Source organism: Poecilia reticulata, chromosome 21 (genome assembly GCF_904066995.2).
Source record: "Poecilia reticulata chromosome 21, P_reticulata-male-v2, whole genome shotgun sequence".
Taxonomy (NCBI): Eukaryota; Metazoa; Chordata; class Actinopteri; order Cyprinodontiformes; family Poeciliidae; genus Poecilia; species Poecilia reticulata.
The window spans coordinates 9,118,877-9,146,554 of NC_088850.1; the positions used below are offsets into that span (position 1 = coordinate 9,118,877).

The window sequence follows — 27,678 nt, forward strand, 5'->3', positions numbered from 1 at the left end:
ATTTTGTGTTCACTTGTTCACCTGCCTTGAATAAATCTTTTTAAGAAACACAATTTGCTGCAAGTAGGTTCAAGAACTTTAGAATAGTTAAATTTTTGTACAACAAAATACATTTTCCCATCCATGTTTTTTTTTCCAGTTGAACTACGGTAACATACAATGCTTTGGTTATTCTGCTATATATAAGAAGCCTTGAAATAAATAATCCCATTGTAGATCTGGATGCATAGCATGGTTTTTCTGTTGTGCAGTGAATCAACACCTAAACAACTTTTAGGTTTTCTTCCATAATTGTAGTGCTTTTAGCTTAATCCATCTGCCCATCAACTTCACAGCTTTCCAGTCCATGCTAAAGAAAAGCAAAGTGGTGCTGCAAACCACCATGTTTTGCAGTGGGGACGATGAAGCTGTACTACTTTGTGTACATAAAATAAGAAAGCCAAAACAAACAAAGTTTGTGGTTCTAATGTGGCAAAATATGGAAAAGTGATATGGACACTTAATTCCAAAAACACTTTGTTTCACTTCTGTCAGATATTCTGTCAATGGTTATACTTTAATCAACAATCATAAACTAAACACAAAAAGTAAGGACACAAGACAGGCAAAAATAACCTATTTTGGTCATTTCAGAAAAAAAAGTGACCTGTCTGTGCACCACACATTGATGGGTACTTTCTTTCTTTCATTGCTCCCAGTTTCCTAAAACTCAACTAGCACATTCTTATTGAGCACCTTCCCTTAAGAGTCAAAAATGAGAACACCAAGGCCTGTTTTCTTTCTCTTTTTTTTTTTTTTTTTTTGTTCAGCGGGGAACTGACCTGTCACATAATAAGCGGCGCTTGTGTGATCATTATTCACTATCAGTGGCCTTTCGTATCTTTCATCCAACTGGAACTGGGTCTCAGTGTTCAGCTGGACATCTGTCCTCTAGAAAAGTGGTGACATGCAGGTGGGGGAGGAGCTGCACAGATCCACAGCATAGGTAGGCGAAGCTGTCGACAGGGAAACATTTACTGTAGCTGTGCACTCTGCAAATCTGGCCTTCATGAAAGGGTAGAAAGAAGAAAGCCATTGTTCAAGAAAGCAATTAGAAGTCCTGTAGTTTGCCAGAAATCAGCTAGGGGAATTTTTGGCCTAGATACAAAGTCCTATGAGTTTAGAAAACAAACACTGCACATCACCCAGAACACACCAGCTCCATGGGTTTAACAGGAACAGGGAAGCAAAGTGGTTTGGATCTGAGTTGTCCAATACCAGTGTTTACGGGTCATTTTCCCGCATTTTAGACATAACCCTGCTTTATAACCCTGGTAGTTCAAATGGCTGAATTGGCGACGCAGCATGTCATCAAATTCTGCAGGATCAGGCTAACCACTTGTTCTTTCGAGATGTCTTGAACCAGGAAATAATCTATAACAGTACGCCCACCGAGGACTGACCTGACCGGTCAGGGGTCTGTAACCTTTACAGTCCAAAGAGCCATTTTTGCCCTCAGGCAAGCAAAATAAAATCAATTTAGAGCTGCAAATATTACATGACCGCTTGAATCAATTTTTATATATATATATATATATATATATATATATATATATCTACAATAGAAAAAAACCACACTTTTATATATATTTCTAGGCATTAAAATAAAGCATAACTAAACTTTTGCAAAAAAAATAAAAAATACAGGATACATTTTCTTCTTTTGGGTGTCGATATTTGTGCAAAAATGATGTGAAGAAAAAAGAATTTTACAACCTAATGACAAGAAAAATATATACAATTTATCATTGTTCTGTTTTCAAAATTCAATGGAATTTGAAAAACCAAAAACCTGAAAAATTGTTTGAATCTGCTTTTGCTGTTCTATCCATATATATATATATATATATATATATATATATATATATATATATATATATATATATATATATATATATATATTAAAACAACAACAAAACATTAGTTGGTTCAATGTAATTTTTAGCCATTTTAGCATTATAGAAGATTCAAAGAGCCTCTTGCCACAGGCTACACACGGCTGCTTCAGATCCAAGTACATTGATATCCTAGCTCAGTCAGAGAAGTCCATTCTTAAACAAAGCTGAAAATCTGTGGCAAGACTTAACAACTGTTGTTGGGACACCTTCCAGCTACTTTATGTTAGTCTGATCATATATTTTAAAATAAAATACTGAGCCTTGTAGATGTAACTGAATCCGAGAAGGTGTAGGGATGTGAGTAGTTTTGCTAGACGCTGTTTATATTCATTAAGTACGAAAGCCTAGGAACCCAGGAGGTGTTCATTTTTAGTCAAAAACTGTCTGCCCTTCTGTCATGACCACCAAATGAAATTAGACCAAAGCTATTATTTTTAGAGCAGCCGCATGAGATGGGCCACAGGTCTCGAGACAGATGACAGACCTAGAAAAACTACACTGCATGTGTATTTTTGTAAAAAGAAATAGACCTACATGTTAAGTCTATCATTTCTTGAATAATTGGCAAAGTATTTGAAAGTTTTTAGTTTTGTAAGGGTAATGTTTGTAGGATGATGCATTCTGCTCTCAGCAGGATGAAATTGAAGTTTTTTGTTTTTCTTTTTTCTATGTGGTGGCAACCGGTGGCATTAATCATTAGGCAGAAACACCATAATGAGCCAGCACAGACAAAGCACCCAATTTCCACGGTGTCGGCTTTCCTCTGGGAGTTCTGGCGATAATGACATAGCTGTTTGTTACTTGGTTCTGAGCTGAATCACGAACACGCAACCCAAGGCCTCTCTGTCCTCGGTTTCTGGAACAAGAGAACATCATTAGACCTCATCACTTATCAGACAAGTGTTATTTAATATATATTTATTTAAGTTGCCACAAATTTTACTTTACCATCCACTAATGAATTGCTGAAAAAGACATAATTCAATTTTCCTGCACATTCTTTTCTTTTCTTTTTTTTTTTTTTTTTGAGGCTACAAATATAGAATTAAGGATTACTTACACTACCAGTTGCTTTAAATTAACTTAGTCTTTTAATTGCAATATTTACATAGTTAAAGCTAGTTAAAGATATTGAGACTGCATGGAGTGAATACGACTATTTCCCATTAAGTAGTTAAAGACGTGCAGCAAGTGCCATGTTCTTACAGACGTCATGTAAACCAGTCTGCTTGTAGCCCCTTGTGACTAACTGAAACGTAAATATTGGGTTTTCAGTTTTTCTTTCACTGGCCCCTCCATTAGTTTTAGCTTTCTGGCTCGTGTCCACACATTTGATGGGGCACTCAGCAGTCAGTTTATTGTTTGCAAAAATCTCTCAAGCATGTTGGCTTATGAATATTTCATGTGTTTTCCCTTTTATGATATTAGGGGGAAAAAAACTGGAGCCGAATAGATTTAATTGTTTTGGAAACTGTTGTGGAGACAGTTTTTATGGTTCTGATTTTTGACTGAACCAGTGACAGCCAGAAGTTTACATACACTAACCTCTCGTGTGAATCAAAATATATTCAAAATTAATTTAAAAACTTTTCACGCCCCTGGCAGAATTAAATCTAAAGTTGCTTTCAATGAGCCAATGAAGTTTTGTTTCTGTTACGGCAATCGCTATCGCTATAACTGCTTTTTTTTTTTTTTTTACTGATGATTTTTATTACAATAAGCTGTTGATGTTGGACAGCATCCTTGTTCTTGTCGTAATCTTTACATTTTTCCAAAGATTCTCAAAGGATGATATTAACTTTGAGCTATAACTGTAACTATCCGTACAAAGTTTGAATTGATGCATCTTAAAAAGTTGCTGTGTGGAACTAATCTGTTTTAGTAGCCATCAACAAGGTGGATATTTCAACAAGCCTCATTCTAGGTGGATATTTCACCAGTATTTTTTCGGAGATTTTGTAGAGCTCGTTAACTTACTCACGTGGCCATCTATTAAAATAAAGACAACTCATTTCCAGAAACTTAATATTGCTGTTCATCCATTCCAAGCAACTTTGGATCTGTTTGGAATCATTGCCAGATGGAAAGTGGGTCTAAAAGATTCCCTCACATTTGACAATAATTGTTATCTCTAAAAATAGATATATAATTGGTTTGGGTGTTCAATTATCAGCTAGAAACCACCAAGACTTAAATGTATAATAATCTGGAAGATGTTGGAACACCAGTGTCATTGTCCACTGTAAAGTGAGCTTAACATTAAAAATAAGCTCAGAGGCTGTAACTTAGGAAAGAAGCCATGGGTGCCTAAAAATGTATACCTTTAGCATTGACTGAAATTGGCAGCTACCTGAATGAGTGAGGCTAATTTATTCTGGAGGAAATTATGGTTGTGTTGTTTGGTCATAATGACAAAAAAAAAAAAAGAAAAAAGAAAGAAAAGGTGTTTGGAAAAAGTCACAATAACTTTTTAAACTTAAGAACTCTGCATCAACTGTTCATTATGGAAAATATTCTTTATTTCTTTTACTCGGTTTTTATTTATACAGGTTGTTTCACTGATCCAACATTATATTTAGAAGAGACATTATAAGAGACGTCTATATATTTAACTGATAATTTGGATATATTTTAATAAGAAACAGTTGTTGCTCAGGCATATTAGAACCTGATAAGAGAAGAAGAAACAAGAGTGTCAAAAATAACCTCACTCAACACTGAACGGAGGGATGTATATATATATATATAAACAAAATTATAAATATGGAATATGTCCCCCACTTATTTGCCGGGTATCTCAAGGATTTAGTTTAGGCTTCCTTTTCTTTGTTCACTTTTTTGCTGAAAATTTTTAATTTTTAATTTGTGTTTTTGCGTTTTTGTGTTTTGTTGAGAAATGCCAACTGAAACCACTTTCTTCTAACTGGCATTTGTTTTCATTTAGGTTGATCATCATTAGTAAATCTACAATTATTTAAACAGACTTTAAAAATGTATATCTCAATAAACTCTAACTTGTCTTTATTTTCTGAGTTTATGTCTATTTCGTTTCACAGATTTATTTAGTTATTTATGTATTCATTCATCTTCGACGTGTACTTATTTCTGAGCTACACAACTAAAACTAACATGCGAATAGAAACAATCAGAAGTGAAATAATCCACATCATAAAAATGTGACGGAAACACGAACCAAAACGTAGTACGTCACAACCAATTCTTCCACACTATTGGACAGAGTCTATGTTTACTACTATCTGATTGGCTACCTCCTTGAGTTCAGAGGTTAGCTTGTTTGATAACTTGTGCTGTAGATGGAGGCGTTGTTTCTGCAGGTTTGTGCTCAGTAGTTTATATTTATTAAAATGTAGAACAGCAGTACCACACAGGTGGAATGTCACCGATGTAGTTAGTCTGTTATAAACCTTAAGGCATGCATGTTTCGCGGCAACCAGTTGAACATGCTGACATTAGCCTTGTAGCTCCGTCCAGTAATTAGCTAGCTTGGCACCAAATTACATATTTTTAAAGCTGACCTTCGCTGGTCGTGGGTTTAAAAGCGCTGTATCAGAGTTATGGCATCAGTCAGGCTTCTGTGTTTGTTCAATGGGAAGGCTGCAGGCTGGAGCAAAACATTAGCCCGGACTGGCTGCAGAAATGTCTGCAGTTCACCTTCAAGGCTGCAGAGCATGTCAGCCTGGGTCATTGATCAGTATGGCTCTAGTGGAGTTTTGAGGCACACAGAAGAAATCCCTATCCCGACTGTCAATTTTGCACATGATGTGATGATAAACGTCAGTGCGGCCAGTCTCAACCCTCTGGATCTGAATATGAGGGGTAAGTGCTATTCTGGCATTATCAGCAATAATACAAGATATAATTATTTAAATGAATATGCTTTGCAAATTTTTCCTCTCTAGGGGGCTACGGGGCTACATTGCTTAACTTAAGGAGGGATCCGTTGTCTGTGGTTAACGGCTTCAGTGAGTTTCCACTCATTCTTGGTCGTGACCTGTCAGGTGTAGTAGTGGACTGTGGGTCTGGGGTGACCCACTTTGCTCCAGGAGATGAGGTAAGCACTTCAATACAAATCTGTCTTAGAAAAATGAGGAATATACACAAAGCACCCCATTCTTTGTTTCATACTGTACCACCCAGCCCTTCATTTCCCAATATTTCCTACCTTACAGAAGTTCTCCAAGTTTCTCAAACTGTTGGAAACTTTCTTATCCACAGCCCTCTTCATTTGTGACTCCACATATTTTCTGTCAGATGTTCTGCATTTGGTTATGATTTGCTCAAACTTAATTTTAAATTTTTTTTTGTCCTGACGTAGTGATTCTATGACTGGTTGTACCTGTGATGTTAGAAAGTTCAATCCCTCTGCTCTCTGAGCAGACATAAAAAATTTAGTCTGAAAATGCACTACTGTTTGATAGTATACATAGTTTTATTCATTTTTGCAAAAAACAGTTACATCTGGGAGGAAAAGCAACTTCAGATCATGATACCGGTGTCAATTTCTGACACCAGTAGTTGTCAGAAATGGTTTTATAATTTATTCAGTATACCTTTTCTGTTACCTCTTCACAGCATTAATTTGTTGTTTTGTTGTCACTCTGTACATGCTTATTTTAAATACTAAAATGTGGAATTTATTTGTACTCTTCTCCCAGTACATGCATTTGTGCAGTGAGACTATTGTAATATTTTGTCATTTATCTGCAAACTATGGCTTTAAAGGAAGTAAAAGTCAGAAAAGGACAGCAATTTCTTTTCCTAATTTAGAAAATTTGGCATAATTGATGTTTGACTTTTACCAAAGAAGATTGAATTCTTAAATGAGATCTGAAAAAGACAACAAAAAAAAAATCCATTATTAAAAAAATGTTAATCCATTATTAATCCATCCAAGTTTTGTACCTGGAATTAGCCATGTAATGTTACATGCATGTTGCATAATGTTACATTTCTATTAAAAAGCTATGATGGAACCACTATTTTATTTAGATTTTTAGGCTTTAAAATGAAGAACAACATAAAACTTTTGAACAGAGAAGATGGATACATTTTTGTTTTATGGGATGTTCATATCTGTGGGAAACTATGTATAAAAAATGAAAGTCTCAGTTTCCAGCTTACTGACAAGAATGATGGCTCTAAAAAAAACGTACTGGTACCTTTATTCTGTTGTGGAAATTCTGTGGAGTTATTCCATAAAAAAATGGACAACTGCTAAAACCTACATTTGTTATTATATCTCTCTTCAAAACGGTACCGGTACTTGATTTTATCTATTTATTTTTTATCATTTTTAGCCAAAAATTATTAAGAGCCAGAGGTGCAAACCCTGATCTAGTCTTCCTTCTCTGTTTTCTTTTCTACCTTTTGTTTTTGAAGGTCTTAATAAAGAAATCTCAGCCATACATTTATAATGAGACTTCAGGTTTAATATTTGAAAATGGGCTAAGCTCAAAAGAAAATTCTGGAGATTTAAATAATAAAAAAAGGGTTGGAATGTTTATACAGTAATTTTGAGAAACCCTGAATATTCTTCAGTTATATTCAGCAACAAAGCCCACCACAGAATAGTACACTTTTCTTTAGACGGTGACACCAATGGGCACCTCAACCTACAGTTTTTGTAACAATCAAGCTGTTGGAGTAATTCTTAATTTGAGGAATAGTCCACAGATTTTCAGCGTGGTTGAGATCAGCAGTTTCCAAAACCTTAATGCTAACCTGCTTTATCTATTCCAAAACTTATTTTGAAATAAATAAAGCATAGATAATAGATAATTATGTTGGAAATCCATCAGTCTCTTTCTCGATTTGAGATTCAGTTGGGGAATTAAGAGATTGCCCTTTTTTTTTTAATATTCCTTTATCATTGTACAGTGCCCCAGTTTTCACCACTAGCCTCACCAGCATCCTGCCTTACAGTTCATACAGTGTTTTTAAATTCTAAAAGTCATACATTCTGCCTACCAATGTGGCCAGAAAATTTGATCTTTAAATAATCTGACCTTAAAGCTTTTCTCCAGAAGCCATTAGGCTTGTCCATGTGGGCAGACTGTGAGCTGATCAGTATAAAAAAAATGACAAAAACAAAAATATACATCAGTCATTTGTAGTTTTTTTCTTTATTTTCTCAGTCATTCACACACATTTGGAACCAGTGACGTACGTGGCTTTAATGTAATGTTGACACAGCCAAAACCGATGAGAGCCATTTTATCTCACCCCCATTAAACGGCAAGAATTATAATACATAATCAAACCCTCTGATGTTACGCAGGTTACCCTATTATTATTCATGGTCCTTTCTTGGAACTAAAAGATTCTCTTTGGTCGGTTCTTACATTAAGGTGACTCATAATAATTACGGACGCCTACTATGTTGTCTCCCACATGTCCACATTAGTGTCTTCCTGTAGGCCGAAATGCAATTTTGCGAATTCGTCTTCATGTGAGCATGATTAAGGAACAGAGGGACACATGGAGATTTCCAGCAACATACTGTTCGCAGCAGTGAGCCGCCCGTTTAAAAATATCCTTTAAAGCAAGTTAATTATGATAAACGGCAGGAACCGTCTTCTCCTGGATGGCTGATTAGGCAGACTAAGACACCATGAGTGGGCGGATAATTTCAGCTGTGTTCACCTTGTTAAATGTCATGTTGGTCCTCTAGGTGTGGGCTGCTATTCCACCGTGGAAACAAGGCAGCCTGGCAGAATATGTGACTCTGACAGAGTACGAGGTGAGACATAGAGGCTGTTGTGTAACATCGGTGCATGCGTTTAAGATTAATTAGAAGTAATTGTCTGCTTTTCATGGCAAATATAAAAACGTACTGTAGAAAATATTACTTCCAAGTGATTGTGCGTTACGCAGCCCTGCTGTGTAAGCAATTAGGATTGGGTTTGTTTGGTGGCAGTAGCTGTTGCGGCAGCATAATTGCGGACACATAATTTGGCCTGTTTTCTTTCTGTGTTGTGTTTCTCTCATTCTGTAGCGCCTTGCTTTTGTCGCAGCTCTTTTAGGCTTGTTGCGACTGTTTTTGTTTGTTTTGTTGCAGGTTTCCTGCAAGCCAAAATCACTGAGCCACATAGAGGCTGCATCCATCCCCTATGTAGCCAACACGGCCTTCTCTGCGCTTGTGTATGCAGGCGGTCTTTGCAGGGAAAGCTCCTTGAATAAAAGGCAAGAAGCAGCATGACCTTGGATAAACTTTTCACCTTTCAGAAGCTGTATTTTTTTTATTATTATTTACAGAAAATGTAAGTTATGCCTGATGAGGAAGGAGTCATTTCTGTAAGTTTGTGTGTTAAAATAACTGTAGCTCTTCGTCCTCTTTTCGTCATCACAGTAATAAACAGAAGACTTAATTTATGAACCAAGTACTGCCTTATAAAAGTATTAACATCTTAACCGTCTTCAGACAGGGATTCCTTCAGTAAAGTAGATAAGATAATTAAGATTATTTAACCAGAATTGGGTAATTATTATTATCTTTACTCCTCTTCACAACAAGCTTTTGTGAAGAAAACTATTCCCACAGGAGGATGCTGCCACTACTTTGTTTCACTGTGGGGATGGTGTGCTCAGGGTGATGCGCAGTGGTAGATTTCTCCACAACTTTTTACCGAGATTAAATTAAACATAAGCTGGGTCTTATGTTTAATGTGACCGTGTACTTTGGTTATGTGGAATCTAAAAAAATAAAAAATAAAAATAAAAAACTTTCAAATTTGTTTGTTTTTGTGGTTTTAACTTGGAACATGTGTGAAAAACAGCAGCAATTATTGCGAAACAATTTCAAGGCATTAGGTCATATCTTCCAGTCCTACAATTTCCTTTGTACCCCATGATGATGCGGTTTCTGTTGACAGCATTGCTTAAATGAGTAACACGGTAAATAACCTGGGTTTTTTTTTTTTTTTTAATGTTCCTCTTCAGAGTTTTGATCACTGGAGCATCCGGAGGTGTCGGAACGTTCTCAATTCAAGTACTCGAATTCATTTTCTGTTGTTGCTGGAACATTTGACTCATTAACCAAATGTTTTTCTCATAAGCAAGAGAAAAACTTCTTGCTGCCAGTTTACATCTGTATTTTTTTTTTAATCCAGTTATTAAAAGCTTGGGGTGCCCATGTGACCGTTACCTGCTCTCAGAACGCCGAAGGCCTCGTCAGAGGCCTCGGAGCCGATGAGGCAGTTGACTACACTGCAGGAGATGTGGCTGAACAACTGGAAATGATGGAGAGGTGAACAGATATGCTTTGACGAAAACATATTTTAACCCATCTTTCAATAAGATTTTGTTAAATTGAACAGCTTGCGGCTGTACCTTTAGGTTTGACGTTATTTTGGACAATGTGGGAGGAGATACGGAGGAGTGGGCCACGCGCCTGTTGAAGCCCTGGTCAGGGGCGAAGTATGTAACGCTGGTGTCGCCTTTACTCCTCAACACCGACTCCATGGGGCTGTTGGATGGATCACTTCACGCTGGGCTGACCCTGCACAACAAAGCCTTTCAGGTAAACATGAATCACTTGAATGATTCTGTGCACAAGTTATCGCCTCTAAATGCACACGAGTCTGTGTTTGCCATGAATCCATCAGTTTGGGTGGGGATTCCTGAACAAAGGTGTCGTGTTTAATGCTCAACGGCGTTACAAGAAAGTTTAGCTGGGAGTGCACGCCTGTTCAGACACCTGAAGCTCCCTCTACATTTTACTTCCATTCAGTTGATCAGATTAGTTGAAGTTCTGGTACGACAGGGAGGGAGAAATCGTGTCGTCACATGACCAGGCTTCATTGGCTGCCTTTCAGACTTTAGCAGGAAATCAGACTTGGAGTAAGAATTTCAGACTTTGATCTTCTAATATGGTAAAGTAGTAAAGTTTGAACATTTCATGACTGCGATGCATGAATCACACAGGACAGGGTGGAGCAGCTGTAGGGACTGAGTCAAGTCGGCCTGGTCCAGTGAAGGCAGCGATGACGGCACAGCTGGCCGCGGTGGGGCTGGCTGGCTGGCTGCTAGTGAGTCTGTGCATGCGAGGAGATTCGACTTGATTGGTGTGTGCGTGTGCGCGTTTTTGCCGCTGACGCAGCAGTATTTGGTATTTGTTCAGATTACAGCCGACTGACTGACTCTCCCCACCAGCAAATACCAGCATTACAACATGTCTTGCCAAGCCTTCGAGGCCTTTTGTCCATAAGAGCAGCCAGCTGGTCAGTTAGGTGGGGCTCAGCTGCAGCGGCCTCACCACCACCATCTAGCTTTCATCTCGTCACATCAGGGCGTTCATAGCCCAACTGAGCCCTCTAGTGGTCAATGTGCACAAAGCAGGAACCATGTATGTTTTCTAGATCGGCCGGATCTTATTCCAGTCTTTAGGTGATTGGTGTCCTGCATCTTTTAGATGGATTGCTGCTCTTAAATAATTTATTTACCTCATCAGCTTGTTATAAACTCAAGATGTCAAGAATCAGTCAGGGTCCACTGCTGCAGATGTTAGAGAAGTGTTAAAAACATCCCTTGAATGTCATATAAAGCTTTGAAAAAAATATATATATATACTTGCACCTTGAACTGTTTCTATGTTACATCCACAAACATCAATGAGCTTTATAGATAAAAACATTTTTACAAATAAAAATCTGAAATGTGTGCTCTCCATTGTGAAATTAGCCCTCTTTACTTTGATAGCCCTCGATAAAATCCAGTGTATCCAGTCTTTAAAAGTGTAATTCAATCTCAGTATAAATCCAGCTGTTCTGTGGAGGTTCGTAGCAAAAAAATGTGTCATGGATGCTAATAACCACTGTAAACAAGTCAGAGATAATGTTGTGAGGACATTAAAAAAGGGGTTGTAAAAGAGTATCGCAAGCTTTTAATGGCCCAAAACTATAACGGCCCATCAAACCTGAACTGTGTGGTGGGAAGCTTGTTAGAGTTCTATGGAAGATGGATGAAACAAAATACATGGTAATACTGAAGAAGAGTTTAGACTAAGGATGGAGGTACACCCTCTACCAAGACCGTGACCGAATGATGTTAGAATGGACCAGTCAAAGTCTAGACCAAACTGGAATTAAGAATCTGTAGCAGTATAGCAAGACTGTTGCTATTCACAGACCCTCTGTCCAATCTGACTGACCTTGAGGTATTATCCCAAGAACAACCAAACGGAGTAGAGACGTGATGCAGTAACGACAGAGAAAGGTGGTTCTGTTGACTTAAAGGGACACGCCACACTTCTCAGATGTTTTGTAAAATATATTTTTACTTTTTTCTTAAACTATTTCTATTTCGGTCTATCACCGAAAATCCTGTAAAGTACATTAAAAGTTGTGGTGTAATGTAACAAAGTTTAATTAAGAAGGCTCACTATCAGCCATGCAGCAGAGTGCAAACGTTCTTTCTACACGAGTTTAGCTTGTATAACTTGTTTTGGAGGCAATGACTTCAGGTCACCAATAAAATCAGTAAAAATCGGATCACTGTCTTGCTTCGAAACACATTTATTGGATATAGATCTTCTTAGACACACAAAAAGCAAAAATTTGACTTCCTAAAATAATATGGACATTGATAGAGACTATTCAATGCAATGTTTCTTATTAGAAATGCCAACGAACCGTTTCATCAGTTGTCCTGATTGTTTTATTTCTCATTTTTGCCTTCGCTCTGTTTTGCCTCCTAGAACATAGCCTCCAGCGGAGTTTTCTACAGGTGGGCATTTTACGCTCCCGACGGTCCCACCTTGGATGAAGTCAGCCGGCTGGTGGACGCAGGGAAGGTACTGCCTCAGTGCTGCTTTAATATTCATATCATGCGAAGCTGACATTCAGAGCTGCGGGTGCTGACAGAGTAGCAGAGTTAGAAATTGCCTGATTTGCACAGCAGCCGCAGCCCGACAGTGTGGACCTCATGCTGCGATGGAGATCATGGAGAGCAGAAATAACAAACATGCCGGGGATTCCCTACATGCCTGTATTCAACGCTTCCCCGCGGCTCTGTAAATGAGCGAGAATCAAACTCCCGTAGTGCCTCGCTTGGTTTGGCTGGCGGCGTGCGCTGCTGGGGGGGTGGCAATGCGAGTCGGGCGCCAGGAAACTGTGAATGGATTTTAAAACAGTGCTGAGCAGCCAGTCGCCGAGGCTTGTGGACCCTCTGTCCTTTTGTCCTGGGGGGCTTACAGCTTGCCTTACACTCTGACCAGTGGCTGGAAGCTGGGGAACAAGCACACACACACAAATGACAAAACCCCCACTCACTCACTCACACACACACATCCACTCTCTGGTCTGTAGTGACGCCATTGCGCCCTCCATTCATTGTTAAAGACAAGAGCTGCTGACCAGAATAACAAGCTGAGCTGCCTGTGCCGGACTAGCAGAGGATTGTCCAGCCTCATCACATTCTTAACCTCTCCCTCACATTTGGCTCTGCTAAAGCAGAGATTATGTTTATTTTCAGCCCTGAATTAAATAAATCGCACGTGTGTACTTGTATTTCCATTTCCAAAGCCTGTCGGTGTGAAAAAGATTAAAAAAACAAACTTTTATTTCTAATATTTTGTAAAGCAAAACAAAACATCAGCTCATCACTTTTGACTTTTAAAGCAAATCTCCGTCCAAAAGGCTACATCTAGGACTGTACATGTGATCAAATTGATGGGTGCACTTTTTTGTGTGAGATTATTTTTCTGCTATGAAATATAATTTTAAGACCTTGTCTTACTGCACTGCAGTTTGTGGATATAGTTATTGTTTTGCAGCGGGAGAGATGAATGTGTTCAGTACTGGCTCATTTTATCCTGAATCCACAAAATAGAACAGAGCAACTTCAGTCAAAAAGTGCAGGATCAGAAGGCAGGGAAACTCCCTCATGAAGCATTTGAATGAAAAAAAAAAAAAGCCCACTGCAGCTCTAGACAGGTTCATAATTTTTCACCCAGCACCTACTGAATCGATTCTACTTTCAGCTTCTGAATTTTTCGTTGGTTCCAGATCCTGCCGGTTGTGGAGGCCCAGTTTCCGTTTAGCCAGGTGCCTCAAGCGTTCCAGAAGCTGGAGCAGGGCCACGCCAGGGGGAAGACTGTCGTCGAGGTGGCTGAAGACGCCGAGTACACGGAGTCTGAGCAAAAAGTGCAAGAAACGACACTGCAGCAAAATTGAAGATGAAAATTGCTAAGAGAATCCCTCGTGCGCTTCTTTGACCTTTCACAGTGCTACAATTCACAGCAACAGACTGTGAACTCCAAATGGAAAAGGTCACGAATGGAAGAGAAGGGAGAAAGCCAAATGATGTTTTTCTTACAGCGCTCACCTTTCTGCGCCATTTTATATTTATGAACGGTGTTTAATTTATGTTGTGTTCATGCTTTATTGAAATTAAAGTACATTTAAAATGGTGACATTTAAAAGTTATATATATATATATATATATAACATGGAATTTGGTTTAATCATCTTTAAAGGTTTCTCAGTAAAAGACTTGAATTTGTTTGTTCTCTCTTGTGTTTTCTTGCTGGAATAACATAACCATGTATTGCATGTTGCATGTTTACATTATCTGAACAGAATTTTTATTAATTTTTTTTTTTTGAGAAAAACAAATTCTCATGAAATCAATCCTTTCTACATTTATAAAATAGTGATGCATATGCAATATATTTAAGACATTTATTGACAAAAATAAGTTTTACAGCTTTAATAATTCTGGTAAAACAAAAGACAGGTGATTATTGCTTGTATTTTATGCAGCTGGATTGTAAGGCAGGACACAGCGGCGCGCTGTTACTTACAAAGGGACAAAGAGTGGTAACACTGTTTAACTTATCAGAGAAACGGACTTATCAAATGGAAAAATTTACACAAACCTAAAAGAAACATTTATGTAGGTTTAAAAAACTCAAAGTATTTTCAAGTTCCTACTTAATATATGCTTAATGGGTAATAATACATTCCTAGAAAATTTACTCTCCGCATTGACCTCATCGAAAGGTTGCGCAGCTCTGAAGCCAAATGCCCTTTCTGGCCTCCAACAAAGTTCTTCTTATAATGAGGAATTAGTTCAACAAGGCCGTTTAAATGACCTCCACGTGCCATCTCTGCTGTAGTTTATGTTTGTCAAGTGTGTTGAGAATCACTTGGTTTTTATCGTAGTGATGTCCACCTGAAATGCAAAACACATGGTCAGTTAGTATCCAGATAATTAAGCGTTTATTTGCTTTTTAAATCATGAAGGCATATAAATTATCAATGTAACTATTTAAGAAAGAATTCATGCTCCAAATTATATATTTTATAACAAACAGTAACATTCAATAAGTTAGCATATTAAAGAAAAGTTCATTCACAATTTCAGTGCTTAGTCCACAAGGTGTCACTAATGAACAGCTTTTTTTGAGGGGAAAGATAAGTAATAGAGTGCCAATTGTTCAATTTTCTTTCCAGCATAATGCGTCCAAAAGAAAATTGTAAAAGCACAGACAACATTAAGGAACATTATTGCATTATTATGAAGAGTGATGGATACAGTAGTTAAGTTTCAACCTGAAATTATTGGTTATTTGTCTAATACTGTTCCTTGAAAATGAACCAATTTAACTTTTTTGCAATTTCTTATTCTTGCCCTGCTTTACAAACACAAACTTTAACGTCTTCTTTAAATGGGATTTTGAATGACTGACCATTACAAAGTATAGCGCTAATGTGAAGTGGAAGGAAAAGGTAGAGCATGTGCTGAAGCTCCAGTCCTTGTGGTTGTTCTGGGTTCGACATGCAGCCATTTGTCTTCCTTCTCGCTCTCTCCTCACTGTTTCCTGCCAGTTTACAGTCCAATAAAGGCCACTAATGCTAAAAACATTTAAAAAATTTGATGCCATTAGCATTTTCCCCTGTAAGGCAGTGACTTCAAACTGCATTCCTCAAGGGCATACCCTGCTTCAGCATACCTAGCTCCAATATTAGCTCATTAGCAAAACTATGTAGAGGCAGACTATATGCTAATGAGGCAGTGTAGCCATCCATTTTCACATTTTTCCCAAAGTGTTTTTTTGTTGTTGTTTGCCAAAATCCCCTTTGGCAAAAAATGACTTTGGCCTTTATTTTTGGAAGGTGACAATATGATGGACTGAGCAATGACCTGTTCCTGTTTGTTAAATAATCTTCCCTAACAAACCTCTGATTTATAGTATTTATAGTACAGCCGTGTGTCTCATTGTAAGTATAGCTTTATTAATCTTCCACTTCATAGTGATGAACCACTTTGTATTTGTCTATTGCATAAATTAGCATCAAAATGTTCAACTGAAATCTGTGAAAATGCAAAAAAAAAAAAAAAAAAAGTTAAAAGGGGTAAAAGTATTTTATCAAAGCTCTATACTGGAGATTATTTCTTATTTTAGAAGAAAAAATAAAACATTTTCATAAGAAATATTCTCCAGTGGTGACATTTGACCTTTTTAGACGTGTAAGATAAATAACTTGGACTACCTATCTTTTCAGATTCAAGAGTCACATGTCAGGCTTGGAGGCTCACCTTTGACTTCCAGGACCAGATCAGCCTTGGGGCTGTAGCGGACGAAGCCTTCAGGGGTGATGCTCCAGACGTGGATTTGGTTGTTGAGCTCCGGCGGCGCGAGACCGACTCGGCTTCCAGCAATCGTGACACTGCCACTTGGACTCAGGCAGCACTCCTCCAAGAGCTGGACGCAGGTAATTAGAAAGAAACAGAAGCAAACATCTTTTATTAGTACAGAAGAGCAATATTTTGGTGCACCAGTTATCTGGAAAGTGATCAAAATCTCACAATTTGTCTTCAATCAGCTTTGACCAGCGAGCAGCCGGTCAGATATTAAGAAGTTTATTACGTTTTTCTGTTATGCAAGACATCAAACTTGAAAACTTCCACGTTATCAGGTCTGGAAGCACGCCAGCAAACAGCATGCCCTTTCATTTTAGTTCAGAAAAATCCAATAAAGGTTAGGAACATGTGAGTCAATGCATAAAAGGAAATAATCCTTCAGTTTCTGTTGGGCTCAAAGCTGCTGAGTCAATAGAATCTGAACAACTCTTTTTACAGCCATTTCTTTGTCACTTTTAATTAAATTTAATTAAAATCACAATCATCGAGTCAGACCTCAAAGAATATGTGAGTGATTTGTGCGCCTGATGCGCACATCTCTCTTAATTATGTCTTGAAAACGATTGAATGTCCAAATTAATTTCCATTTACTCCAGGATTAAACTCAATAATGGTCCTTCCGGTCCAAAGAATTTGCCTAATCTTGGTACGTTAGTTTAATTTTTCAAAGTTGCTGAAAATTGTCCCAGCCTCAGGGTTCCTGCACATTTACCTGACGAAAGCTACACACCGTCTTAGACTCAAACGTCCAGGGCAATTTTTTTTTTTGGTCATATTCTTTTGAGCTCAAGCTTTAAATCCTTATGGATGGATGGATAGATAGATAAGTCTGTCAAGAGGGACAACATAAGAACTTACACCAACATGCTGAATGCAGATTGAATTTTTATGCTCTATTTTCTTTTCCATGCTTATTCAGATCTGGGAGATAGTGCAATACATTTTTTTTTTTTTTTTTTTGGAACGTGTAGAAACCCTTTAGGAACAATGCATACCTTTGAAATTACCAATATAACTATGACCAGCTTGTACCTTGCAGTGTAAATGTCCGTTCTGGTAGGACCATATCTGCTCCACGCCGTCCGTCTCTTCAGTTTCTTGTATCCGCAGAAGTTTGACGTCATCCAAATCACCAGTCACTGACATTATTAGACCCGTCTGCCGGTTTCTTAAACGGAAGTACACTTGCTTCTGCGCACACAAGGAAAGACATTTAAGCTGTGAAGATCAGAGGTTAAATGACATTTGCTATTGGATTAAAAGTGTTTTTTTTCCCCCCTTTCGTTCTGAGTTAGGTTTTAAAAGTGGTAACAAATCAAAGTAAAGATTCATCAGTCGGGTTTTTCCCAGCCAATTTTTTTTGACGTTCTTTTTAGCAAGGAGCAAAACGACAAAAAGCTGAATAAATGTGCTGCTGGTTCTTTAAAAGAAGTTGTGACTTCAACAGTAAATGTAGCAAATGACAAGTTCACCCTCGTTTCTGTTTCAAAGCATCAGATTCAACTATAACCCTGATCTGATTTTTATTAAACTAACAGTCCCTCAAAGCACACGCTGCTGGCGGATGTGTTTATAAAACAAGAATGCCAGGAACCTTTAGCTTTGATACATTTACTTAAAAAATAGATTTTTCAGTATCTGATCAGCAGTTTGGTGATTCCAATCTCTATGGTGAATCTCCAAATAAAATGGGTGCCAGGAACAGATGTGTCTGCTACATATGTATGCAAGCAATCTTTAGAAGTTGACATTAAGTACAAGCTTTGAACTACGCTAGTTATGACACAGGGAGGAGCAAACCTGTAGAAGAGGGCGAAGAGATCCAATTTTCTGCCAGCTGCTGAACTTCCGCCAGTCGGGAACCTCGCCAGGTTTCAGTAAAATCTGGCCACCCCTGTAGTTGATTCCCTCGTATAATATCCACCTGATGCAAGAAAAAAAAAGACAAATCTTACGTCTTGTATGATTACAGCAAACCCACATAGGTAAATATCACTTCAAGATGAAAATGGCTGATTTTTTTTCTTCTTGTATCTCCATATACATGCCTTTGAATAACTGCTTATTCTCAAGACTGCAACACATAAAGGAGAAAAAGACAAACTGCACTTATGCATCTGAAAATATGTTTTTAATCTTTATCAGACTTATAATATATATATATATATATATATATATATATATATATATATATATATATATATATATATATATATATATAAATAAAACTACAGTACTGGACATTCCCTTGTGTGTTTTATAGTATGAAAATAATCAGTTTTGTTGGTTATGATTCATTTCATGGATTGAAGCCAATCATTTTTTAAAAATATTTGATCTGTGAATGACTGATAAAATGAGAGAATGCCAACCTCTCTAAGATAATCTTTTAAAAGGTTCTGAGGTAATCCTGATGTTTGCTCTGCAGTGGGAATAAGCCACTCCACTGCGAGCTCTTTATTTCCTCAGCGGGACTCACACCTGCAGTCTAAATCTGACACATCGGCAGCAGGTTTCCATCATTCATCTACATGTCAGCGGTGGGACTGTGAGATGTGCTGAGGCAGCACTCTGGATTTGAAATCGGATGAACATCTCCAAATGCCATTTCACGCCCAGTCATTTACACAAGTAGGTCATGTTCCCTCTGTCGCGATAAGAGACTTTGAGTTTCTCTCTTAAGCATATTTAAAAACAGCCCCTGTTTTTAAAGGAGAACAAAGCCAGGCTTTTTTTTTTCCTTTCTCTTTTTTTTAGGTTGTCAACCTTTCAGCTTGTTTGTTTCATCACCGAAAATCAATTAGATTTATTTTTGGGTTCCTTGGTTTGTCTGCTAAAGTTCATCCATTTTTTTAACAGACTCGAAGGCAGCGGTTTGTCACACAGCTAATTACCATGGAAGCTAGAAGCTTCAAAACCACCATAAATGGTACATTTAGAAACAGCACTCTTAAACAGCACTTCTAAGAACCAGCAGAGCAAAGACTGATTTTATTTTATTTTTTCAGTGAAAATAAAAAATAGCTCTCTGTTTCATGCCTTCCGTTGCAGAATAAATTACTTTGACAGAACAGTAGGTCTGATCTGCAGCAGAAACACAAGCCATGCGTGAGCCTGTCAGTCACTGCCTGCTGACAGCTGGCTACCTGCCTTTCATTCTGCAGAGTCATGTCATGCCCACTCAGCCAGAGCTTTGTTCTTCAGCATCCTTTTATCTTTTCAAATGAAAAATGAAAAAGTGTGATGGAGGAATCCAAAATACTAGAAATTTGGGAGCTTAAATGTCTTCGATCAACAACGTTAAAAACAAGTAGATTAGACTTAGTTTATGGGGGAAAAAAAGGTTTTTGACTTTGTTAGGAGAGCTTAGAGAATAGAAACATGCACAAAATGGACCAGGTCAGGCCATGTCTGTGGCTAACTTGTCGAAACATTGCTGATAAGACAATTAAACAAGAAACGAGATGGAGTTGGTTTTTGTAAGTAGATGTGTTACAATTAAAAACAGTTACAACCAAATGCAAAAATTAACATGACGTTCACTGCGACATCTTTTATTTCCTTAGAAAAAGATGCACTCGCACACATCTTTTCAGATCTTCGCACAACTTTTCCATACCACTGAGATCAGAACTTTGTGACGGCCACACCAAACATTAACTTTGTTGTCCAGTTTTTGTCCGTTTGGAAGATCCTTTTGAGCCCATTTCGGTACAGAACAATTTGACTGTGGATAACAACTAGGCCTGTCACAATAACAAATTTTGCTGAGCGATTAATTGTCTAAAAAATTATTGTGATAAACGATAATATTGTTTCAAGACGTTTTGACACTGATTTAATGGAAATGACTAATAATGCATGCAATTTCCTGCCATAGATAGATACACTTTATTTTCAAAAGAACACATAACACTGGAACTGATAAACTAAATAAACAAAACAACCAAAAAACAAAAATAAAATGGATTCTCAGTCTCCATTAACAAAAAATGTACTTGAATAAAAACTAAACAACATAAATTCAAAGTGGAAATAAACACTGCATTCATCCAAGAGTGCAGATTATGAAGTCTGTATCCTATATTGCCCTTCAGTAATCACTAAATTTAAATAGAGAAGATGGGCACAACCCACTACCTAATGCAATAGTTCACACTACACAATTTTTTGCCCCTATTTTCCCCTTATGACAATCTTAGATCGTTGGCTGATCTACCCGATCTACCCAAAATCCAGTGGACATTGGAGATGATATGTGGAAACAACATTAATATTTATTCAACATATCGTGTAAAGAATATAGAAATGACAAGGGGAGGAGTAGGAGCCAAATTGCTACCGCAGTTGATAAACCCGGTAAGTTTCAGCTGCTCTTCGTTAACGTGACATAAATAGGTTACAATGATTTTCATTCAGTCAGGACTTTACGCTGACTCTAGCCACATGCATCACAGGTAGATCCTAGTAAAGCATTGATTAATGCCTGGTTTTAAAATTAGTTAACTGGACTTGTAGCCATTATTTTGTGCCCATGTGGCTGGACACCACACGGCATGATCAAACCTGATCGAACCATTATACCTAGGATTTCTGTCGCTAATGTGTCTCTCAGGTTTAGAAAATGGGCCGACAACTCTTTTAGTGTGTGCTGGGCATTACAGTAAGGAAATAGGATGGGAGGGTCAGTGGGAGGGTCAGTGGAGAGCACCGGAGTTTAGCCTTTTTTCATTCAGTGTCATCAACAGAAAGAAAAAACGGCATGAAGAGACGATAAAGCCGATAATTAAAATGAGGTTGATAGGTTTGATTTATTGTGTGATTAATTGATTTATCGTTTATCGCGACAGGCCTAATAACAACACTATTTACTAGCTTCAGCCAGAATCTAGACAAGGTCTTTGGCTTTTATTCTGAGGTAAAGCTGCACATTTCGGACATCTCCTGGACAGAGAGCCCTTCTCCTTTCTGAGCAGTACATTGGTTGTGCATTCCCATGTCTATACTTGCATATAACTGTTTAAGCAGATGAACGCGGCACCTTTAAACATCTCTAAATTGTTCCCAGGGGATGAAACAGACTCATACAGTTGCACAGTTTCCTTCCTGATATCTTGGCTGACTTCCTTTGACTTTAAAATACGTCTACAGGTGTGCCTCCAATTAACTCAGATGTTTGTGTTTGGGGCGTCCTTCCACAAACGTCTATAAAAAAGGTTTGACTCAAGTCATACGGCTTAAAAGAGAATTATCCCTGCTGCTGACCAAATGTACTTTTGAACTTTTGAAATCAAGGAAAAATACAAAAAAGTATCAACAAAATATAGAAATGTTCCTGCTTTGTTCTCTGGCATTTAGGAAATAGAAATAATTTAGGTAATTCTAACTGACCCAAAACAAGAGAGGTCTGCGCAGATTTAACTTCAGACAGTGTGTGTGTCATTTTATTTGGTGTACGCATCTGATTTCAATTGCATATGCATCTAATTTGGATTGCACCAGTCCAGCAGGGGTTACAATGTACTCACATGCCTCCCTCCACCAGCACAGACTGGACTCGGCTGCATCCTCCCGCCAGCGGAAGGTTGACTGATCCTTCTGTGAGCAGCACCCTCTTCCCCCGCAAACCGCACCGCTCGAACAGAGTGATGGATGGCAGAGAAAACTCCTGCCAAGAAAGTCAAAAGAAGGAGCATTAACAAACTCGGAAAACTGCAGGTCACGCAGTTCAGAATAAGAGTCGTTTCAGAAGTTGCCCTGGAAACCGACCGCACTCAAACCTCTGTGCTTCTTGGCAAATAAGCTGTCTGGAAACTTGTAAAGAAGGCCTGTTTTATAAATTGATGTAAGTATCTTATTTGTTGCTGGACAGCACCTTTTATGAGTACAAGGACGAAGAACTGAACTGCTCAATTCTTTGTACAAAATCAACATAAAATGGTTCAAACTCAAAATACTTTACAACTTAAATTTAGTTTATGGATTCTTACAAGTTCATAAATATGTAAATCACTCTCTTGGGGTTACATAACATTTGCCTTGTTTAGAAACCACAAGGCAGCTGGATGGATTCCATTGTGGGTGGCCAGTACTGTGGACAAGAGTGGTAATGGTATAAATAATTACACCACATATGCATAATAAATTCCAAAGCGTCAAATACATAATAACAAAACGATGGAAATCATATTTCCATCATATTTCACATTTCCTTAATAAAGGAAGTGTAAAATGGTGAAACAACACAAACAGCTAACACTTTGTCCACTCATAGAAACAAATAGTAGTAATCAACAGGCTAAAATCAATTTTTTTAACATCTCTGTTCAAATTACTACATCTTATCTGCTTTGCATGTAAAATGTGTAGGTAGTCAAGATACAGATATATCAAAAAATTTTAACAAGGCAGCCGGTAATTTCTAACTCATTGAATTTCAGCAAAACTAATTTCCACTTTTCTTATTCTAACAATAACCTGAGCAGTTTCCAGGGAGCAGAGCACCCCAAAAACTAATGGCAACACAATCAGTGAAAGCCTTTATCTCACACACACTGATTTATGAAACACAGCACACAAAGAAAATGCAAAGCGCTGCACCTTTAAAGGGACAAGCAACCCGAAACACAGAGGTGGGTGGAATGGCATTAAAAGAATCGACAAAATACAGACTCACAAAGCCAACAGTCTGTAGCGACAGGATGGATGAGCTCCCGCCGACACAGCCCATCGCTCTCAGATCTGGGTAACTTCCTTCCTCTAACACATACATCTTCCCTGTGAAGTTCTGCCCTTCAAATGCCAGCCAGCTGAGGGTCATTTGCATGAACATGGACATGAATGCAAAGGAAAAAAATGAAGATTACAATGAAAAACATATTTTCTTTAACATTTTTTTGCATTTGTGCTAATTTTATTTGATAAGCAGTACAATAAACAAATGCCAAAAAGCAAAGTGAAATATCTGTAGGCAATGCCGTGTATTTTAATCAGCTCGTATATGAAAACAACTGAAACGCAGAGCTGTAGCAGCCTCAGAGATTTTTCTTTTCAGCCACAGCGCCTCTACGTTTAAGCTCCGCTTTTCGAAGGTTGTTGCAAAGTGTCCGTAAGCACTATTGATTCAACCCGTCACATCTCAAAGACAGTTACAGTGAAATGTTTGCCCCTCAGCGTGTGGGATTGCTCACCTCCCTGCCAGGACTTTGCAGGAAGCCACTGAGAAACCATCCTGCAGGCACTGCGCACCGTCCTCCAGGACAAGGACAGAGCCCTGGAAACCGGGATCAGAGAAAAGCTGCACCTGGGGGACACAAAGAAAAGCAAAACAATACCAGAATGAGTCACGTCCCTGCACACAAAGTCACATCAGATGGACAAGAGTACAAGTTTGCACACTAATATTGTTGTGGGCAGGGCCTACCTTAAACTTGGCAGTGTTCTCAAAATCATCCTGCAATGAAAGGAAAGAGAAATGAAACTAATTTAAAATGAAAACTCATCTAAGGAAAGAGAATTGAAAATTAAAAAAAAAATACAGTCTATGCTTTATAATTGGCGTCAAAAATCCTCAAACATTTTTCCCCCCGATTGTTATGTAAAAAAAAGTCGATATGAAACGAATGGGCGACATAAAAATCTACTTTTTGTACAGTTGCTTAAATGGACCCAATGTCCTTGGAGGTTGAGGTGGATTTATAATCAGCAGCCTTGTGTAGCAGTTTTATTAAGATTCCTCAAACCTGTTCATGAATAATTCATGTTATTGTTCTTGGAACAGTTTTTAAAGCAGTTTCTGGTCAGAATCTGCTGAGACTCCCCTACAAATATCGATTAGATTCACCCTTTAAGGCGGAGGGATGTTCTATTTTATGCAAATATCTGTTTGTGAAATTGATTAAAGTTAGTAATAACCTATGTCTCAGTTTTAGTTACTCAGCTTAACTGGAAAAAAAAATCATTGGAAGGAGTCAGGAGTTGATAACTTCAAGGTCTATAAATGCATTGAGCTCAGTAGAATGCAGCCACTTAATATGTTTTTCCTTTATGATGTGTTGAAATGAAAGCAGCAATAAACCCATTAAACTTGAAGGGTTTCTAGTATACATTTTTTTATGTGTTTTGACTGCGATCGAATGAATCCATCCCTCCATAGTGACAAAATGGGTTCTTTGGAATGCCTGTTTCATTTACATTTTTGGGGATTTAACTTGTTTTTAGATAAAACAATTAGAGAAGAACACTTTAATCAGTAAATGAATCTTTTTTTTTGTTTTCACTCAATTTTTGACGCTACACTAAACCCAGATGCATAAACAGTGACCGTTTATCCTCATGTCTGTAACCAAAACAGCTTCTGCATGAGTCACCTTTCTGATCATTCTGATGATGCTCCCTTTCCATAGGCCACATTTTCGTCCTTGATTTGACGGTGACTCATGCTTCTGAAGATATTTTCTCTGTGGAGAATTGCCCGAGAACTCCCGAGACGTACGGTATCTGCTCCGTCTTATTATTGGATTGTGTTACAAAGATGAGTGTTGTGACTGGTCACATGCAGCGGGTCAGAGCTGGGGAAGTGAAATCTTGTCAGACACGCTCCTCTAACCGTCCAGCCCAGACAAAAACATTGGCTGTTATAGCGACAGAATGCTAGAATACGACGCACTCGCTGGGCCGTCTGAGTAACAACCAGGCAACTTTTCCGCCAAAAGCAAAAACAGTGAGATTTCATGGTTTTCCTGTGAGTCACCGCTCTTACCAGCACGACAGGCATAGTTGAGCCAACTTTGTGCTGCAGCGCGCCCCAGTCTTCTGGGCTCCCGTACAGGCCTTTTTCCAGGACGTAGGACTCGCCGCAAAAGGCCGGCTCTTCAAACACAACCCAGCTAAAGGGGGGGGAAGAAAAAATAAAACAAAGCAGATGAGGAGCGTGATCTCTCTGACAGATATGACAATTTTCAATTTCATTCTGTTTTAATTTACAGTGACAGGTTAGTGTTTGATGTGACCACGATTCCTGAGAAAGATCACCACAAGATTCCAAGTCGTGCGTAATTCTCATATGCTGCAGCAATATTTGGACAGAATCCAAACTAATAGCGCAGATAATGCTACGTGGTAGCATGTCTGCATTTTATTGCGAATCACCATAAGTCCTATCGTTTTGGATCTGGTTCCTTGAATTAAAAAAAAATATTAAAAAAATTGAGCAAGGGAGTGTATTGCCTTCATAGACTAATAGCATGAGAGGCAAGTCAAATTCAAACGCGTCAGGACCAATCACAGGCTCGCAGGCACGGCGGGAGAACATGGGCGAGGCGGTGCAGCCTAATGGCAGACTAGCAGCGCAGCAAGAATTTCAGCACTGTGAGCTCTTCCTTGTAAAGAAGGACGCGATGTTCCGCTCCGCAGTAATAACAGTCTTGTTAGTTTCTCCCTTGGGAAGCAAGTTGGCATTGCGTGTTCTGCTCTTCATTATCCCTATTTGCTCTCAGTTTGTTTTACTTCTAAAAAAAAAAAAAACAGCACAGACCACAACCAAATAGCACGGCTGCATGTTTCTTGCTTACATATAAATAGAGATCACAAATAGATGTGTGTTTTTTTTTTTTATTTTATTCAGAGAGCCACGCACCTTCTCCGCACATAGTGTGAAACTGAGTTTCACAATTATCCCACACCGCAGCAGGGTGTGAGGCAGCATGCTCCAACGTAAACATAGACAAGGAAGTGCAGGCTTGGAGAACTAAAAAACATTAGTGAATTTGTTCCTCTGTCTTGACCTGTCTGCCTGGGTGTGGCAGTTTTTGCCGCTACACCTGAACCACGAAGAATGGCAGTAAATCAACAAGGCTTTGCAGGAACTCTCAGCTAATTATGAACTTGAAGGGAAGAAAAACAATTTTGAAAAGCGCGCACGTTACTAGAATTTAGCAGGAATGTTAAGTCGTCAAGATATGTTTCCAGCAAAAGCGTCTTTTAGTTTCATTTGCTGCTCGGATAAAAAGGCAAAAAGACTTCTAGGATGAATATATTAAAAAGTGTCACTTACACGCCACTGTTGACTTCGATAGACTGCGTCTTCATGCCGTAGTCCGTGTCGTCCATGTTAACAACAGGCACGGTGAGGTTAACGTTCACGCCAAGCTTGCCAAAGTTTCTGTCAGTGAACAGCTTCAGGTGAGGAGATAGAAAATCCTGCCACAAAAAAATTAAATAAATTCACAAATGAACAAAGATAAGAAGAAGATGCTGGACGTGTCACAGCACGCCAAAATCTGCATTATTCACAAACCACAACACAAAAACTAGCTAAGAAGCCCATCAGTAAAATGTTTTCATCACGCTGTTAAACACTAATTTAGTGTTGGTCATCCAAGTTACTCACAAAAAACTATTCATGCCATCTGAAACACTAGACATGTAAAAACATGTCATTCTAGTATGAGATTCCCATATTATCTGATTGCTTTATTTGAAACTAAAAACAATGTTTTGTACTGGTGCTAAAATATTTTACCACATTTTTGTAGGTAGAACAATGTTACCCATAATATAAATATGTATTTTAATTGAAAAACATAACTTAGGAAACAGCTTATATTTATAAGTCACTTAACTTGGGGAATTTCAAGACGCTGATAATTTCTCTGACTTTTCATTAAAAACTGCAGTAACAATATTTAACCTGCATAGGCATGATGGCTTGTGGAATCAGGAAAAATCATGCCCAGAATTCCTATTGTGAGGTTGATATCTTCATAATTGCGTGTAAAACTTTAGAACTTGGTTGCGCATCACAAATCTGACTGGTCAATTTTAGACAAATTCCACTTATTTCAATGTATTACATGTTTCCATCTGCTGTGGTCACACACGGGCCAGAGGAATGCATTTAGTGCAGGACTCACAGATATTATTGGTCGTAGCGACAGAAGCTCAGAGCCTCCCCATTCGCTGCAGTCCAGGTACTCCCCTTCCTCCAGGATGTGCTGCTGACCCTCGAACCCGGGCAGGTTGTAGCCCACCCAGCTGGAAGAGGAAAACATCTGTACTTCAGCTCCATTTATAGATT

At 38.3% G+C, this 27,678-nt stretch overlaps 2 protein-coding genes across 3 annotated transcripts in view; one reads left to right on the forward strand and one right to left on the reverse strand.

The window, feature by feature from the left end:
- The first annotated feature begins 5,203 nt into the window (after positions 1–5,203).
- LOC103457454 (NAD(P)H oxidoreductase RTN4IP1, mitochondrial-like) lies at positions 5,204–14,456 on the forward strand. Its single transcript, XM_008397588.3, has 9 exons — positions 5,204–5,774; positions 5,858–6,009; positions 8,629–8,697; positions 9,016–9,140; positions 9,897–9,945; positions 10,067–10,203; positions 10,293–10,476; positions 12,652–12,747; positions 13,961–14,456. Exons 1-9 carry the CDS (start codon positions 5,513–5,515, stop codon positions 14,126–14,128), a joined length of 1,242 nt encoding a protein of 413 aa, XP_008395810.1. The 5' UTR covers positions 5,204–5,512; the 3' UTR covers positions 14,129–14,456.
- Positions 14,457–14,621: 165 nt separating this feature from the next.
- LOC103457455 (uncharacterized) overlaps positions 14,622–27,678 on the reverse strand; it is a 33,056-nt gene continuing 19,999 nt past the window's right edge. For both annotated transcript variants that reach the window (XM_081602142.1, XM_081602141.1), the window contains 11 exons: positions 27,515–27,635; positions 26,656–26,801; positions 25,363–25,489; positions 24,025–24,054; positions 23,792–23,904; positions 23,278–23,410; positions 22,130–22,269; positions 18,402–18,525; positions 17,634–17,792; positions 16,497–16,662; positions 14,622–15,128 (listed from right to left, as the gene is read on the reverse strand). In XM_081602142.1, the coding sequence (XP_081458268.1) occupies positions 15,040–15,128; positions 16,497–16,662; positions 17,634–17,792; positions 18,402–18,525; positions 22,130–22,269; positions 23,278–23,410; positions 23,792–23,904; positions 24,025–24,054; positions 25,363–25,489; positions 26,656–26,801; positions 27,515–27,635 (1,348 nt within the window). In that variant the 3' untranslated portion in view covers positions 14,622–15,039. The remainder of the gene's footprint in view (positions 15,129–16,496; positions 16,663–17,633; positions 17,793–18,401; positions 18,526–22,129; positions 22,270–23,277; positions 23,411–23,791; positions 23,905–24,024; positions 24,055–25,362; positions 25,490–26,655; positions 26,802–27,514; positions 27,636–27,678) is intronic.

What these genes read in the sequence shown, in the direction of transcription:
- LOC103457454 (XM_008397588.3), top strand. Translation starts at nt 5,513, where the DNA reads ATGGCATCAGTCAGGCTTCTGTGTTTGTTCAATGGGAAGGCTGCAGGC. An exon ending in GAAAGCTCCTTGAATAAAAG is followed by an intron (nt 9,141 to 9,896) that starts GCAAGAAGCAGC and finishes GTTCCTCTTCAG; the next exon opens with AGTTTTGATCACTGGAGCAT. An exon ending in GGCTGGTGGACGCAGGGAAG is followed by an intron (nt 12,748 to 13,960) that starts GTACTGCCTCAG and finishes CGTTGGTTCCAG; the next exon opens with ATCCTGCCGGTTGTGGAGGC.